Source organism: Sorex araneus, chromosome 3 (genome assembly GCF_027595985.1).
Source record: "Sorex araneus isolate mSorAra2 chromosome 3, mSorAra2.pri, whole genome shotgun sequence".
Taxonomy (NCBI): domain Eukaryota; kingdom Metazoa; phylum Chordata; class Mammalia; order Eulipotyphla; family Soricidae; genus Sorex; species Sorex araneus.
The window spans coordinates 100496896-100511823 of record NC_073304.1 but is presented as its reverse complement, the minus strand read 5'-3'; the positions used below and the strand labels follow the sequence as shown (position 1 = coordinate 100511823).

At 52.8% G+C, this 14928-nt stretch overlaps 1 protein-coding gene across 6 annotated transcripts in view; it reads right to left on the bottom strand.

The window, feature by feature from the left end:
- The window catches only part of ADPGK (ADP dependent glucokinase), a 45486-nt gene that overhangs the window by 21177 nt on the left and 9381 nt on the right, over positions 1–14928 (bottom strand). For 3 of the 6 annotated variants that reach the window (XR_008629390.1, XR_008629388.1, XR_008629389.1), the window contains exons 3-7: positions 11801–11863; positions 7683–7803; positions 4041–4237; positions 3472–3570; positions 1216–2387 (exon numbers count right to left, since the gene is read on the bottom strand). Coding sequence is in view for 3 of the 6 variants with exons in the window: in XM_055133943.1 (XP_054989918.1) it covers positions 1833–2387; positions 3472–3570; positions 4041–4237; positions 7683–7803; positions 11801–11863 (1035 nt within the window). In the remaining 3 variants the exon portion in view is untranslated. Of the gene's footprint in view, positions 1–915; positions 2388–3471; positions 3571–4040; positions 4238–7682; positions 7804–11800; positions 11864–14928 lie in introns of those variants that run through there. The other 3 variants (XM_055133943.1, XM_055133944.1, XM_055133945.1) reach the window with 3 other exon arrangements.

The window sequence follows — 14928 nt, the reverse complement described above, 5'->3', positions numbered from 1 at the left end:
ACATGTAGTGCAGGATGCATTTCAATCTTTTGATGGCCACTGATTAGGGACTTGTTTTTGGGCCACAGCTGGCTGAACTCAGGGCTGACTCCTGGCTGTGGCAGGGGACTATGTGTAGTGCCAGGGACTGAACCTGGGTTGGCCGCATTGCAAGCAAGTGCCCCTGTATTAATCCTCGGGCCCCGGTGACTTTTAATAAATACTTTATGCTTAATTCAATAAAAACAGTGACTATTAATAGTTCCAAACTCATCCTTTGGAAAGTCACTTTGGAAAGGACAGGAGTTGGCTATCCTTGAACTATTTACTGGCATCTTCAATGAGGACAAAATTTAGCACTGTGGGGAAGGCACTTGCCTTACACAGTCAACTTGGGTTCAATCCCTGGCATCGTTAACAGTTCCCTAAGCACTGCTGGGTGTGCCCCCCCCCCCAACAACAAAAAAGTGAAAATCACGCAGGGTAGGACAGGCATAACCTACGGACTCAAGCATCTGGGGAGGAGAGCAAAGCCACCCACTTTGGCAGACACTGGCCTGGACGGCATTTTCTCTGAAGGTATGACAGTGTCTTTCCCCACTCAAGGCAAGGAGGAGGAGGCCGCAGGTGAAGAGTAAGGGGTGGCCTTGAGATTCAGGAGCTGCTGCCGTGGGCCTGGTGTAAAAGGGTCCCCTGACCTGAGTGGACTCGCCCGTAGCTGCTGTTTCTCTAGGGCTCTTGGAACAAATGGAGAAGGCTAAGCTGCACTCTTTCAAACTGCTGGTTCCTTCAGGCATTGCTGATCTGTTCCCTTCTGTCATGACAGGGGACTTGCTCTCAGTGTGAGGAACTGCCTGAGCCATACCAGGGAAGATGATCAAACCCTTGGGGCAAAAACGTAATTCACAAGTTTATCTGACTGCAGCAGGGTGAGATACAAAGTCAGTCACAAATAGACTTACGATTCTCAATTCTCAAAATGTACGTTTTTAATCTATTTAAAAGCACACTGATAGTCATCTTAATTTATAAAAAATAAATACAGAACATGGTGAATTTATTCATGATCCTGGGGCTCTTATGAGGTCAAATCATTAATGGATGTGATATGTCAATGTAAACACACATGATCTGCTGTACACACAGAAGCATATTCCAGTTTCAAAATCATCGGAATGAACAAAGCTCAATCTTCTATCACAGGACCCAGGAAGCAGGACCCAGCTGCCAGCTTACCCTCTCAGAAGGCAGGGCTGGATGGCACAATGGCCTTCAGCCGGCAGTGCCCCCTGCAGGCAGGCCACGGCAACTGCACCTTGAAGTCCCCTCCCTGCAGTGGCTATGAGGCACATGGATGGTTTCATCCTTGCTTGTGGCTCAGTGTGACGTGTGACAGGAGCCTGAGAAGTGTTCCTGAGGTGCTGTCACGCTGACGCTGAACAGGCTTTCTAGGCAACACCCAGTGTCGGGGGCGGCCCACTTCCAGCACGGCCAAGGGAAGTGCTGTTTCCAGTCGACATGCTCTTGAGAGTAAAGAATTGTGGCCTAAAATACTGACACTGCTTAAACTGGGGGGTCAAGTAACTCCCCCTGTAACATACAACATTGGGGAAAAAAAAAAAGAATCCAGTGACCTACATTTAGATCAAAACTGGAAATACTGGTCTGCAACGTCCATAGGCTGGAATGGATTTGGCACGGTTCCGCCTGCTATTTCTTAGTTCTTTGGCTATCTTTCAAGTAGATCTACAGACGGCCCCGCCGTCCTCCATCCTATTTTCCAAATCGCTTCATTCCCGGAACTCTAAGCCGGCCAGTTCTCCTTCCTGAGAAAAGCTGCCCCCTTCACCTTCCTATGAGTGTGGGCGAAGTTCGGAATAGTACAGTCCCTCCGCCGAGATGGCGTCCCCCAGGCCCACGGTCCGCACGGGATCTGCACACACCAGCACGGGCGTGAAGTAGAAGCTTATGCCTTCCCGGTGCCATTCCACGACAGGCTCGTCGGGGTTGAGGGTGACCTTGGAGCCGGGCCCGGAATGGAAAGTCAGGAACTCATGGGGCGCCCGAAGAGACACTTTGCCCGGGTCCAGGGTCTCTGTGGCACAGGCCTGTGTCCCCGCCACGCGTGCGCCCGCGGCCACAGCCGCCCGCTGGTTGGCCCAGTGCCCGTCCACGGTGGCCAGGATGTGGTAGGCCAGGGTGTGGAAGTGGATCCTGCTGAGATCTGAGACTCTGCTCTCGCGCCGGCCATGCTCCTTCAGGATCCAAAACAGGATGTCGCTGACCATGCCCACGTCGGGGAGACCATGCCAGGTGGGGAGGGCAGAGTGAGGCCCGTTCGCCGCCTGGCTGAGGAACAGCAGCTCCTGCTCGTTCAGCCCAAGCGAGGTCACAGCAGGAAAGACCTGCTAACAAAAAACAAAGTGGCGGGTCCCTTTCTGAGGGACATCGGGCCCGAAGGTGCCCCAGACCATAGCCAACAGCTAGCGTGGGGTAGGGCATCTTCCTCCCGAGACAGACCACTGTCCTGCTCATGACATCTCCCACTATCCCCCTTTCAGTCACACTTTGGATAAGCAGGACAGTCACAGTTAATCCGTCTCCTGCCATTCTGACACAAAGGGTGTGGAGGAGCTAAGCTGTTTCTCACTTTCCCTTTGCACACAACGCCCCTCTCTTGCGGGGTGACAGACTGTCGGCTGTGCCTGCAGCAGGCTGGAGGAGACCTGGGGCCAGGGGCCGGCACAGCAGCTCAGACACGAGCCTGAACAGTCTGATGCCCGCCACTACAGCAGCACCGCATCCCTGCACCTCTGCAGAGCCGCTGGCGGGAATGCAGAGACTCGCCGGTGAGGCCCCGGGGCCTCCTGAGCACCACTAGGGAGCACCCCCCGCCCCCACCAACAGAAATGACTGTAGCAATGCAGCCAGGCTCTTGGGACAGGCGTGGGTCAGGACTGCAGGGTGACAAGAGGGTGGGAAAGGAGCCACTAAATCCACTTCCCTTATTTTTATCTTGGGGCCACACCTAGCAGTGCTCAGGAATTACTCCTGGCTCTGTGCTCAAGAGTCACTCCTGGCAAGGCTCAGGGAACCATATGGGATGCCGGGGATCCATGGGATGCCAAGGATCAAACCCGGATCGGTCATGTCTGAGGCAAGCGCCTTACCTGCTGTACTACCTTTCCAGGCCCCTGAACCCACTTTCAATCTTGTTTTTTTTTTTTTTAGGGGAAGAGCCACACCTGGAGGTGCTCAGAGCGACTCCTGGCTTTGTGTCAGGGCTCACTCCTAGCAGGGCTCCGGGGCATCCAATGGGGTGTCGGGGGTCAAACCACTGCAAACCGTGTGCCAGGTCCCCACTGTGCTGTTTCTGACGGGCAGGAGGGCCTGCTCCAACACTGTCCCGCCCTGCTCCCCCATCTGTTCCCATGGACGAAGTCCACCTCAGAGGACTGCCCGCTCCCCAGCCCAGCCTGAGGAGGGGGTTACCTGGTGCACGATGCTGCTCATGAGCTCCCGGTTAGTCATGCTGGCCAGCTCCAGGTGAACCGGAACGCCACTGGGGATGTCGGAGAGGGAGGCCACGACCTGCGGAGAGCAGAGGAAAGACACTTTGGCGACACTGAAGAAGGATTCGGTCCTGAGAGGCCAGGCCCTGTCCGTGGATCTCTGTCCTCCAGAGAGCGCTGTATCAGAAAGGCCACCACAGCCAGGCTCAGCCACAGCCGACCCCCAGCTCGCTCGGGAGGCGGGAGGACATGGAGGGCTGCCCGTGCGCAGCGGTCAGCTCCTGCAGCGCCCAGCAAGCCCCGCCGGCACTCAGTGCCCGAGTCCACGGGTGCCACAGTGCCGCAGCAGATGCGAGAGGCGAGACGCCACCATGAGCACAAACTGCGGACACAGCAGCCTGCGCCAGCCAGGGGGGCACGGGACAGAGGCTCAGGCAGCACCCCGACTGCTCTGTGCGAGCCACTCCCGGGCTCCAGAGAATCCTGGAGGGGCCTAGGAGGGCAGGAATCTGAGCAGAAAGACTTTGAGCGTCGAAGCAGGGCTGTTACCTCCAAGAGCCGCTTCCTCTGGAGCTCCAGGCTCTGTCCTTCCATCATGTGCAGTCCCGAGAGCACCACCAGGTCGGGCCGGAACTCCTCCAGGCTCGACACAAACACCTCCAGCATACTCATGGCCCCGTTGGAGAGGTCATGGGAGAAGATGAATCTGTTGGCGTGGGGAGCCTTGAACTGGCCCCACTCCTCCCCTGGAGAGGCCCAGTCGGCACACAGGGCGGGGGAGAGAAAGAAAGAGGCTCTGTGAGTCTCCGAGCCCGAAGCCTAGCACTACCTCCAGGAGGACAGGGGGCGGGGAGGGGCAGTAAGGACTCAGAACCCTCACAGATGGAAACACTGCAGGGGCTATGCCTTCCCAGGGAACGGCGATGCTTCCCCTAGGGCCCCAGGAAAGCAAACTGCCCCAGCTTCTGACATCCCGGCTTCCCAGTGCTTTCCCAGGGAAGACGCAGCACAGGAGCCCCACACACAGGCCCCGTGCAGAGGCCAGCAGACCCCTGAGCGCCCCCAGAAAGGGGCCAGAGCGCCCATCACTCCACCCCTCCCCCAGCTCCCCATCTCTGATTTTGGGCACCTGACCTACGAGGTAAGAGGATCTGCCCTGGGGGAGGAGTCTGGGTGCACCTAAGGCCTCGGGAGCAGGTCTGTGTTGGATCTGCTGGTGGCCAATCCCAGAGATCTGATACGCAGGAGGGCAGCGAGGGCTGAGCACACCAACGGCAGCATTCCCACACAGCGCTCACGGCTTGCTCCATAAAGTCAAGGCACAAATCTGGGTGGGGGGGAGGGGAGATGGACGGGAGTCACAGCCGATGGCGCTCAGGTGGCTGGCCACGTTCCCCTCTCTGCCCGCTGTCCTACCTCCCCCCAGTCAGTACTGGGTTCTTCACACTGCAGGACCGTCTGCCAACTTGGGCCCCCCACCCTGTGGCAGGCTTTCGAGGGGCACCCTGCCTCTCTGGGGTGCGTGTGTGCGTGCACGGGGCCTGGGGTTCCTTTGGAGCAAGAGTGCCAGGGCTGGGAGGCCTTTTCCTTCCTTTGCGATGACTCTGCCTTACTTCCTCTGCCTCACTGAATCCATCCCCCTGAAAAACATTTGTGTTTGGGTCTCTGTATAACCAAAAAGACAAAGGTCACCTACCCACTAGACCCCAACACAATGGTCAAAGCGACACATTCCCTTCTTGCCTCCTAGCCCTCGGCTCACCACTCACCAAGAGCAACTCCCAGGTGGTGACAGGGTTGAGCTCACCCTCAGCGTCATCTCTGAAGACTCAGACCAGGAGGGCCTTCCCGGGGGGTGTCGGTCCCTCTCCCTCTCCCCAAGCAGATCTGATTCTTCCCTGAAACTCTGCAGTTACTTCCAGGCCCTCCTCTGCATGGGCCTGCAAGTGGAGTATAAGCCCGGCCTCTCCTCTCCAAGCCCCCCACTCTCACACTGTACCGGGCACCTTGTCAGGGGAAGGAATTAGCAAAAGAACAAGCAACAAGAACAGATCTCTAACTTAAATGCCCAGGACGACAAAAACAAAACAAAAACTAAAACTGGGTATGAACAAATCCAACCTTTCTCCAATGCCTGAGACAGAAGAACACAAGACAGTGATCTCCCTGGGCCAGAGCTGGACCCACCCGGACCCCACGGGCAAGTCCTGAGCGGCACTGCTAAGCTACCCATGCGTTGCCCACGGGCCAATGCTGGCAGCGGCGAGGCAAAGACACAGGGGCCGTGGCAGCTCATCACTGACATGGGGTTGAAGGAGCTGCAGGAGCAAAACGATGGAAATTCAGACAGGATGAGACGGTGACACAGCCAGTGCCGCCTCCTTCCTCCCAAGTCTGAGTTCGTTTCTGCCAGGGATTCCTCCTCTAAACTCATCACCGTGCCATTCCGCTGGTGACTCAGCAGAGCAGTGACTTACCAGGTCCCCAGACTAACAGCTGCAAGAGAGACACTGGGTGGGGGTGGGGGACCCGGAGGAGAGAGCGATGGAGAGGACACGGGCCCTCTGGGGACTCCGAGGAGGAGACGGACAGGACTGATGGCTGTCAAGGAAGCTGACCCCAAGGGCGTGCCACTGGCTGGGGCTGCTTGGGGAGTGCTGAGAAGGTGCTGGCCCTGAAAGCTGACCGGAACCCAAGGGCAGAAGGCCTAGAAAAAGAAACGGTTGTCCGATGCAACGGGGAGTCTGGCAGAAGCGTCTAGGCTCTGCACCAGGTCAGCTGGACCTGACGGACAGAAGCCGGAAGGTTCCACCCGAAGCGAGTGCCCACGGCCCCCAGCTCTCCCAGGCCCTGCCCGCCTGCACCCCGCTCCTGCCTTCAGCCAGGCTCTCACAGGGGCCTCTCCTCAGCCCCACCACACCTCTGGGTGACAGTCACCGACTTTACAGCTGGGGACAGAAAAACGCAAAGAGATTCCTGTGGAACGCCAACTCCAACATCCTACCCGATTCTCAGACATCCCCTTCCTGCTTCTAATCCTAGGAAGCACCCTAAAAGGACCAGAAACAGGGCTGGGGATACGGCTCAGTGCCGAGCAAACACCCTGGTGTGTTCTCTCCCCAACACCCCCCCCCAGCCCCAAGAACAAGTGAACAATTGATTTTTTTTTTTCTTTTGTACTTGGAGAAAGCCCTGTGTCTCAGCTTAAAGAACACCACTCCAGGGACTGTTTCCCCTAATTGCCTGATTGGAGGTAGCTCACAAAAGCCTGCTTGCAGGTCCCAATCACGTCTGCTCAGATGTCTATGTCTAACTGGAACTAATAATGCACGGAATCAGAAAGGCAGGAGGCTGAGTTTTGGGTAGAGGCAAGGTACAAAAGCAAATACACAGAAGAGGACAGACAGAATGTTCATATTATTTCAAGTTTCATCAGATACCAGATCACTAGTCTCTGTGAAGCATGGAGGTTTCTGAGGGGGCAGGGTGCCTGAAGGGGTGGATTTGGATTTATAAATACCAGAAAGTTATATAATGGGGAATATTTGCTACCAAATAAGAAACACTTCTACACTCAAGGGAAATATAAAATGCTTCACATGAAGCTTGCTCCAGTCTGGAATCAATCCTAAATAAGCAGCTTGGAAGAGTTGACAAAAAGGCCTGGGGCAGAACCCAGGAGAGCCGAGCAGATGTTACCTGACCTTTTCTTTTCATAGCAATAAAGAAAAACTTTATATAGGAGCTGGAGCGATAGTACAGCGGGGAGGGTGTTTGCCTTGCACGTGGCCGACCCAGATTCAATCCCCGGTATCCCATATGGTCGCCCAAGCACTACCAGTAGTAATTCCTGAGTGCAGAGTAAAGAGTAGCTCCTGAGCATTGCTGGGTGTGACCCAAAAAGAAAAAAAAAACTTTATATAAATGTGTGTGCTCAGTGCATTCTCGTTGTGATCCCAGATGCCCAAGTTCCCTTACATTCAGATCCTTTCTATCTGCAGACCCGGGAATTCCCTGCACTGCTGTGACACTGTCAGTCTGTGGAGATACTGTCCAGAGGCAGCCCAGAAGGACACCAAGGTGTCTGGCAATCTTTGGTGTGATGAGAACCAAGGTGGCTGTCAGCGGACACTCAGCCAACAGACAGCGCCCCAGCCCTGTCTTACCCTGTTCACTCGCTTGTTTTCTTACCTGCTTGATACTCTAAAATGAGGTGGAACTCATCTACTTCCTGCAGTGACTCTGGAGGAACGAAAACACTGTCATCAAGAAGCTCGTGCAGTTTTGGACCAACTGGACCACAAAGAAGAACCTGGAGACAAGGAGCGTGAAGGTCATCAGGAGACCTATTCCTTCCCACGAAACCTGTGCCACCCGGAAAAGATGCACAGGAACGAGGCCTGTCCAGTAAAGCCTCCGATCCTGCTGACCCAGGGCCCACCGGAGAGCACGGCCACCAGGTGCCCAGACAGGAGGGGCTGCCCAAAGGCTAAGTCACACCTGGCACAGAAACCTCACGAAGCCTTATGCCCTGCTGGATCGGATGTCTGCGTCCCCCACTGAACTGCATGCTGAAGCTTAATTGCCAACAACGTGAAATTCTGAGGTTGGGCTTCTGGGGGAAGGCAATATGGGGTCACAAGCATGGAGTCCTGATCCAATCGGACCAGAGGCTTTATAACAACAGGGAGAGGGGCCACAGCAATGGTCTGGCAGGGAGGGCATTTGCCCTGCATGCGGCTGGTCTGGGTCGATCCCTGGCACTGGCATGCCATATGGTTCCCCCAAAGCCCCGCCCCAGGTGTGACCCCTGAGCACAGAGCCAGGAGCAAGCCCTGAGCACTGCCAGAGGGTGTGTGTGTGTGTGTGTGTGTGTGTGTGTGTGTGTGTGTGTGTGTGTGTGTGTGTGTGTGTGTGTGTGTGTGTGTGTGTGTTGTGGGGGTGTTCCCAAGCTACCCTTAGGCATACTTGCAACTTTGTGTGTGTGTGTGTGTGTGTGTGTGTGTGTGTGTGTTGTGGGGGTGTTCCCAAGCTACCCTTAGGCATACTTGCAACTTTTTCCCCTCAAGTCATGGCAATTATTCTAAGTGTCAAAAACTATAAGGGAGGGAGGGAGGGAGAGAGAGAGAGAGAAGAGTTCTTCGAGACCACCCTCTTGGCAACCAGGGGACCGAGTCTGTGGGATCAGGCCCCTGCTCCATACAGGAGAGCTGAAGAGCTTAATTCAGAAAGTTTTGGGGAAATGGGCTCTGCAACTTTTCCAAAAGCAAAATTCCATCCTGGGCCTCTGTGGTTATTCCTCCAAGAAAACATTTCACACCCACTGTCGTTTCTTGGTTCCACCAAGTTGCCAGTTCTGCCAGCTCAGCTCTGGGCCCCACTCATGCGGGGCCAAGAGACTTAAACAATAGCACAAACTGGGCGTGGGCAGGGATGGGAAGGCAGTTCCCAGAGAAGATCAGCACCACCCCACACTTAACAAGCGTCACCTGGGATCTTCAAAAGGCATGAGGCTTGTTAATTAACACGCATTTGTACAGAGGCACTTTCACAGCTCCAGCTGAGAAAGCTCAAGACTCTCCCTGCATCCCTTCTTTGTGAACTCTGAAAAGCCTCTCTCCCAGCACTTAATTTTGTCTTTAATTCTTGGCTGAAAGTTCAGTTTTTAGAACGAGATAACTAGGGTTAGATTTATCTCCCTGCAATAATGAAAAATCAGACAAGATGAAACAATGTTTTTCAAGCTGTTTGGACACCAGGCAAAAGGAAAAGCGATTCCTAAGAAACAGAAAGAGTAAAGGGAGTCCTACAAACACTACAGAAGATTATCTTCCAGGGGGTTTCGGACACACACACAACCTGAAAGAGGGGTCTCCAATCAGCGACCCCAGCTTCTACCCTAAGAAACTAGAAATCTGGAAATTAAGAGTTGAAAGTACAGGGAGCTCTCCTGCGAGACCCCCACATCAAAAGACCCGAAACAGGGTCAGTGAGGGTGTGAAAGGAACCTTCATGCAGCCAATCCTTGGGTTATAAACAGCAACATCCTAGGGTGCAGCAATCCCACTTGTAAACTGCTATTTGGAGAATACAGAAACACTGATTTGAAACACTGATCTAGACCCAAGATGGCCTGGTGGTCGAGAGCTGTGTTTCGAGGCTGGGAAGAGCAAGGGCTAGAGCGCATTCACAGCACGCAGGCGTCCCAGATCCAAGCCCTGGCATGGACAGAGACCCCAAACACTGTCAGGCATCGCCCCTGGAAACCTCCCTTGCCCCTCCCCCCCAAAGTCTATGAACTGCAGAGCTAGATTACTTGGGTTCAAATCCCAGCTCTATAACCATTACTAAGTATACGGCCTTGGACAGTTTTAACCTCAATTTCTCCTATCTACAAAATGGGGCACTCCCATTTTTGCACATCCCTTACAGTTATTTAAGGATTAAGGATTACAAGGGTTGAAGGAGCTAATAAAAAGACATATTAAAACAACGTCTGGCATATGACCATGGTGAAATGCTAGTTGTTACTACGCTTGACTTCGGAAAATGCCTAGTTCTCTCTCTCTTACTCGCTTGTATTATTGCTGTGGGGACCACACCTGAAATGGTGCTGGGGGAGGGGTGGCAGGGCTGGCGGTGCTGCTGGGAAAGCTGCTCGTGTGGAGCACGCAGCACTTGGGACTGAACTGAAGGTCTCACACAGGCAGGGCCCGTGCTCTTGTCACTGGAGTTACATCCCTGGCCTGAGAATAACCAGCTCTGAATCTGGGTAGGGCTCGGCTGAGCCGCACAGGGACCCCCGCGCCTCCCACGCTGGCACCTCCCTGGCTCTTTGCTAGAATGCTTTCCAGTGAGTCCCCAGGAGCACATGCTGACCCCAGGGAGGCCAATCAGGGGAGGGTGATCTTGTCTACACCGAGGCGTGCAGGATGCTTCCCAGGATGCTTCCCAGAGTGAGTTCTCAGCTTCAAGAGGCCATCCTGTCACGGGCCATTCCAACAGCGCTCAGGGCCTGGCTCTAAGACACACATGACCAATCTTCTCTTCTGTCCGCAAACTGGTAATTCTTCTGGGAGACAAATCTCGCAGTAGCTAATCTCTGCTACTGGGAACTAATACCTATGAAGATGATGACTGCAAAGAACCTGTACTTTTGCACTGGCCTGGCATGCGGCCGGCTCAGGTCTGATTCCTCATTCGACCTCTGGCCCCCCAAGCATGCAGCATGACACTGTCCCCCGAAACATGAAGCTGGGCGTAGCCCCTAAGCACTGCTGGGTGTGGTTCCCCACCCCCACCCTGCACTGAATGTCCACATTTTAATGTGCTCTCCACGGCTGAGAACATTCGTTCTTGGTTAGCAGCAACTCCATATGAATTTCCCCCTCAAAGTGTGAATTACCTGCTAATGAATCTATCTCAGGACCTTTGGATTCTAGGGCCCTGAATCCTATTTCTATTTGCAGGCTGGCCCCCCCCCCACTAGAGGATTATTTAGGGTCCCCCTTCTAAAGCAGCAGCCGCCGCCACATCTTCTGTACCTCTACTGTTTATTCTAGAGTCGTCCCTCTTAAACCTATCATTTTCGTGGTCCCCACATGTGGCCTAGCACCATGATTCCATTCGGATGTTTCTCTTCATCTGGCTGCTCTAACCAAGCCACAGTTCAGTTATTTCAGGTAGTTCAAGGGAACGCACCGGGCGCCTTGTGTGAGTGAGACGTGTGCCCCGGCGGACCTTCCAGGCCCCCTGTGGTCTTCACCATTTTCCATCTCTCTGGATCCAATTCCACTGCATGCTTCTCTCATCACTGTACAGTTCCCGGGCTCAGATCCTGACTCCAATGTCCATGTGCAATACATTACACAATACAGTTGTGTGTGTGTGTGTGTGTGTGTGTTTTGTAGTACCAAGGATCAACCATGAACAAGGCAGGTGTTCTACAGCTAAGTCACATCCCTGGTCCCCAAACATGGACTCAGGGTCCACATTCGAACGGCTTCACCTCTTATTGGCTGTGGGCCTCACTACAGTTCAAGCCTTATGTGCAAAGGCAGACACCAGCTCAGCAACCATCTTTCTCCACCCAGCCCACGGTAGTTGCAGGGTTGAACTAGAGAATGAAGTAAAGCACTAAAGACGTCAGGCAGATGGAAGTGATGTTAGGAGAGCATCAGCTACTATTTCTATGCCTTCTAACGAGAGGCCCAGGGTTCAAACTGTACGCCAGAGCTACTCATTCTTGCTCCTGAAATTATTAAAAAACTAATGAAAGCCACAAGTTTTAATCTGGGAATTTGGCTTACCTTTAAATCCGAGTGGGCTGCAAATTTCTGTCCAATTAAAGCTGCATTCCCTCCTACATAGTGCTGTAAGATAATTCAAGATTACTATTTTAACACAACCTTATTACTCAAACTTAATCAAGTTTTGATTTGTTGATTTTTGGGAGGTATTCTGGGGGGAGAGATTGTCACACATGGTGGCTCGGAGCTTATTCCTTGTTCTGTGCTCAGGGATCACTCCTAGAGCAGCTCAGAGGACCATATGTGGTGCCAGGGATAGAACCCAGGTCAGTCATGTGCAAGGCAAGCTCTCTATCCACTTGTACTCCACCCCCCATTTACTAAATTGTGTAATAGTCCCTATTTTGTGGGGGCCATACCTGGTGGTTCTCCGGGCTTACTCTGGCTCTGTGTTAGGAATCACTCCTGGTGGAGGCTGGGGGACCATAAGTGGTGCCAGGGATCAAACCTGGGCCAGCTGCATGCAAGGCCTGATCCACTGTACTACCACTCCGGCCCTATAGTCTTTTTTTTTTTTTTAATTAAAGAGATTTTACAACATGCAAATTAAGTTAACGAAATATTGCCCCGTAAGTTAATAACAGGCAACGATTTATAAGCTAAAAGACCAAATAAACATGGCAATTATGAATATTAGTGTAATTGCCTGATTCATAGATAAAATTTAACCCTGGCTTTTTCCTTTTTTTTTTCTTTCTAAAGCAGAGCTGTGGAGCAGACCCAGATCACAATGCAAGGCATGTACTCTACCACATGGCCACAGCCTTGGCCCCTGGTATTCGGCCCTGACCTTGCAGGAAGCTAGAAAGAAGGTGCGTATTATCCCCACATAATCACAGCAAGTGCTCCATAATGTCAGTCGCTACATCCTTGGAAAAGGCAAACACACACGTATAGAAGGATTTCTTCTATACTGGGAGACAGCAGGTCAGGTCATTCTCCAGACAGGAAGTAAAATTCCATGTTTTATATGAAGCAAACAAGCCTTGGCCGCCCTAGTCTTTCCTTGCTACCTTCCTCCTGGCCTTCCCTTCCACACCCACTGCTCCCCCACTCTAGGCCCTCGGCACACGCCGCTCCTGCCACTGAATTCTTGCCTTCTCAGCCCCCGGCAGGTCCCGGAGCCCTTCTCAGAAAGTGGCTGCAGCATCATTCTCCTGTGAGGCCTCCCAGCCCCCCACTGACTCCTCTCCTGACAGGATGACCCGATCTGGTGACCCTGGACTCTGAGCACACCTCTAACAGGCCTGTGTCCACTTTTTCATCTGGGCCCCGAACAAGTGCCCTCTCAAGGCGGGGCCTGACTGATCACAGCAAGCACTCCTCAATATCGGTCACACACACACACAGGAAATACAACGGCTTCCTGGGAGTGAAGGCTAAAGGGAGCGGCCCTAGCCGAGGACCACGCTCTCAGTCAAAGACTTGGTGCTGGAGAGCAGACATCAAGAAAGGAATTCCAGATTCCTAGGGATGGGCCTGCCCGCTCTGGAAAGCTAACAAGGAGAAAGGACTGGTGTTCTGTCATAAAAATTTAAGAAGCCCAACCCACAGTCTTGCTTGCATGGAAGCCACTGTTCTGATTTGGTTCTCCTCGGCCCCTTCCACGGCACAGACTAAACAACTCTTCTAGCCAACACGACCATCCTGTCTAGACCCATCTCTGTAACAATCGGCAGCTTTCTAGTGAGTAAAACTTCTGAGGCTGAAAATTTGCCTTTTAACATGTTAGTCTTAACTTATTAATTATGATGGCTAGAAGAATATATCAAAACTCTTGGGGAAAACTATTAAGATTCTACCAAGTGGGCTTCAGAGTTTTGAAGAAAAATAATATTGTTATAAACTGCTGCTGAACAGTTTAGAGCTGGAAAAAGCACAAAGTCAGTAAATCACTGAATATTAAAAAGGCACAAATTAAGGCAGGCTTTTGAACATAAAGAAATGACACAGGGCTAGTGGGATACTACAGGCGGCACCTGCCTTGCATGCAGCCAACTCCGGTTTCATCCCCAACAGCAGAGCCAGGAGTCATGTCTGACTACCAGCAGTGGTGGCCCAAACACACTCCCTCCCCCGCCAAAAAATAACGCAGATGATCAAAAAGCTAGATACAAGTTTCAGTTGAAAAAGTTTTTGAGTTACGAAAAAAAAGGGGATGGTTGGGAGGGTGGGCAGGATTTCAAAGTAGAAAACAGACTCGAATAGGTGGTTTAAATACCACAATCCTAAGATGTCTAAGCAACATACTTGTCACCAGGTAAGAGTGGCTCAGATTCTCCCAAGAGACCTCAGTGCTGGGCTTCGTTGTCAAACAATGCCATCTGGAATTTTAACTTGCTCTCTGGAAACTCAGCTGGGTTATAGGGATGCTCGTTTTACTAATGTTGAATGGGCAGCTTCAAAGGAAGAAGAAAAAAAAACCAGAAACCAAACCCAACCTTTAAAATCTTGAATTAGTAAAATAAAAAATCCTCCTACAGAGTGTCCTGTGGGAGGCACCAATTAAAAATGGCATTGACAGCTCTCCCCGTGAAACCACACCTGGGCAGGGAGACTAACCTGAAGAGGTGGGGGGGAGAGGCTGAAAGGAAGCAGAGGTGTGAGGCCGAGGGCATCTGGAGGAGCAGCGCTCAGGCCTGACACTAGGCCAGCTGGGGCTCCCTGGCCTACGCAGACTCGGGGTGTGAGCAAGTGGGCCTGGGAACCTTCAAGCTCTCTCCCCCTGCCAGTGTCTACTCTGCAGATCAGTGCTTTTCAAAGCAAGATCCCCGGACTGACATCAATACAGGCAGGAAACTTGCCACAAAGGCAAGTTGGATCCTGTCCCTCATCAACAGAATCAGAAACCTGGGGCCCAAGCCGAGCGACCCGCTGAATAACCTCTCCAAGTGATTCGGACGTGTGCACAGGTCTGAGGAGCCCCAACCACACCAGTGGTCCCTGACCAGGGCTGAGTTTGCGTCTTTCCTCAAGCCCGGAAACATCAGACCATGTCTGGAGACATGTTTGGCTGTAAGAGCCTGTGGAAGGCAGAGGAAAGTGCTATTCTCATCTGGCTGGCAGACCCCGGAGATGGCGGCGAACATCTTCACTGTGTGGAAGACTGGGCTCTCACAACAGAGAAC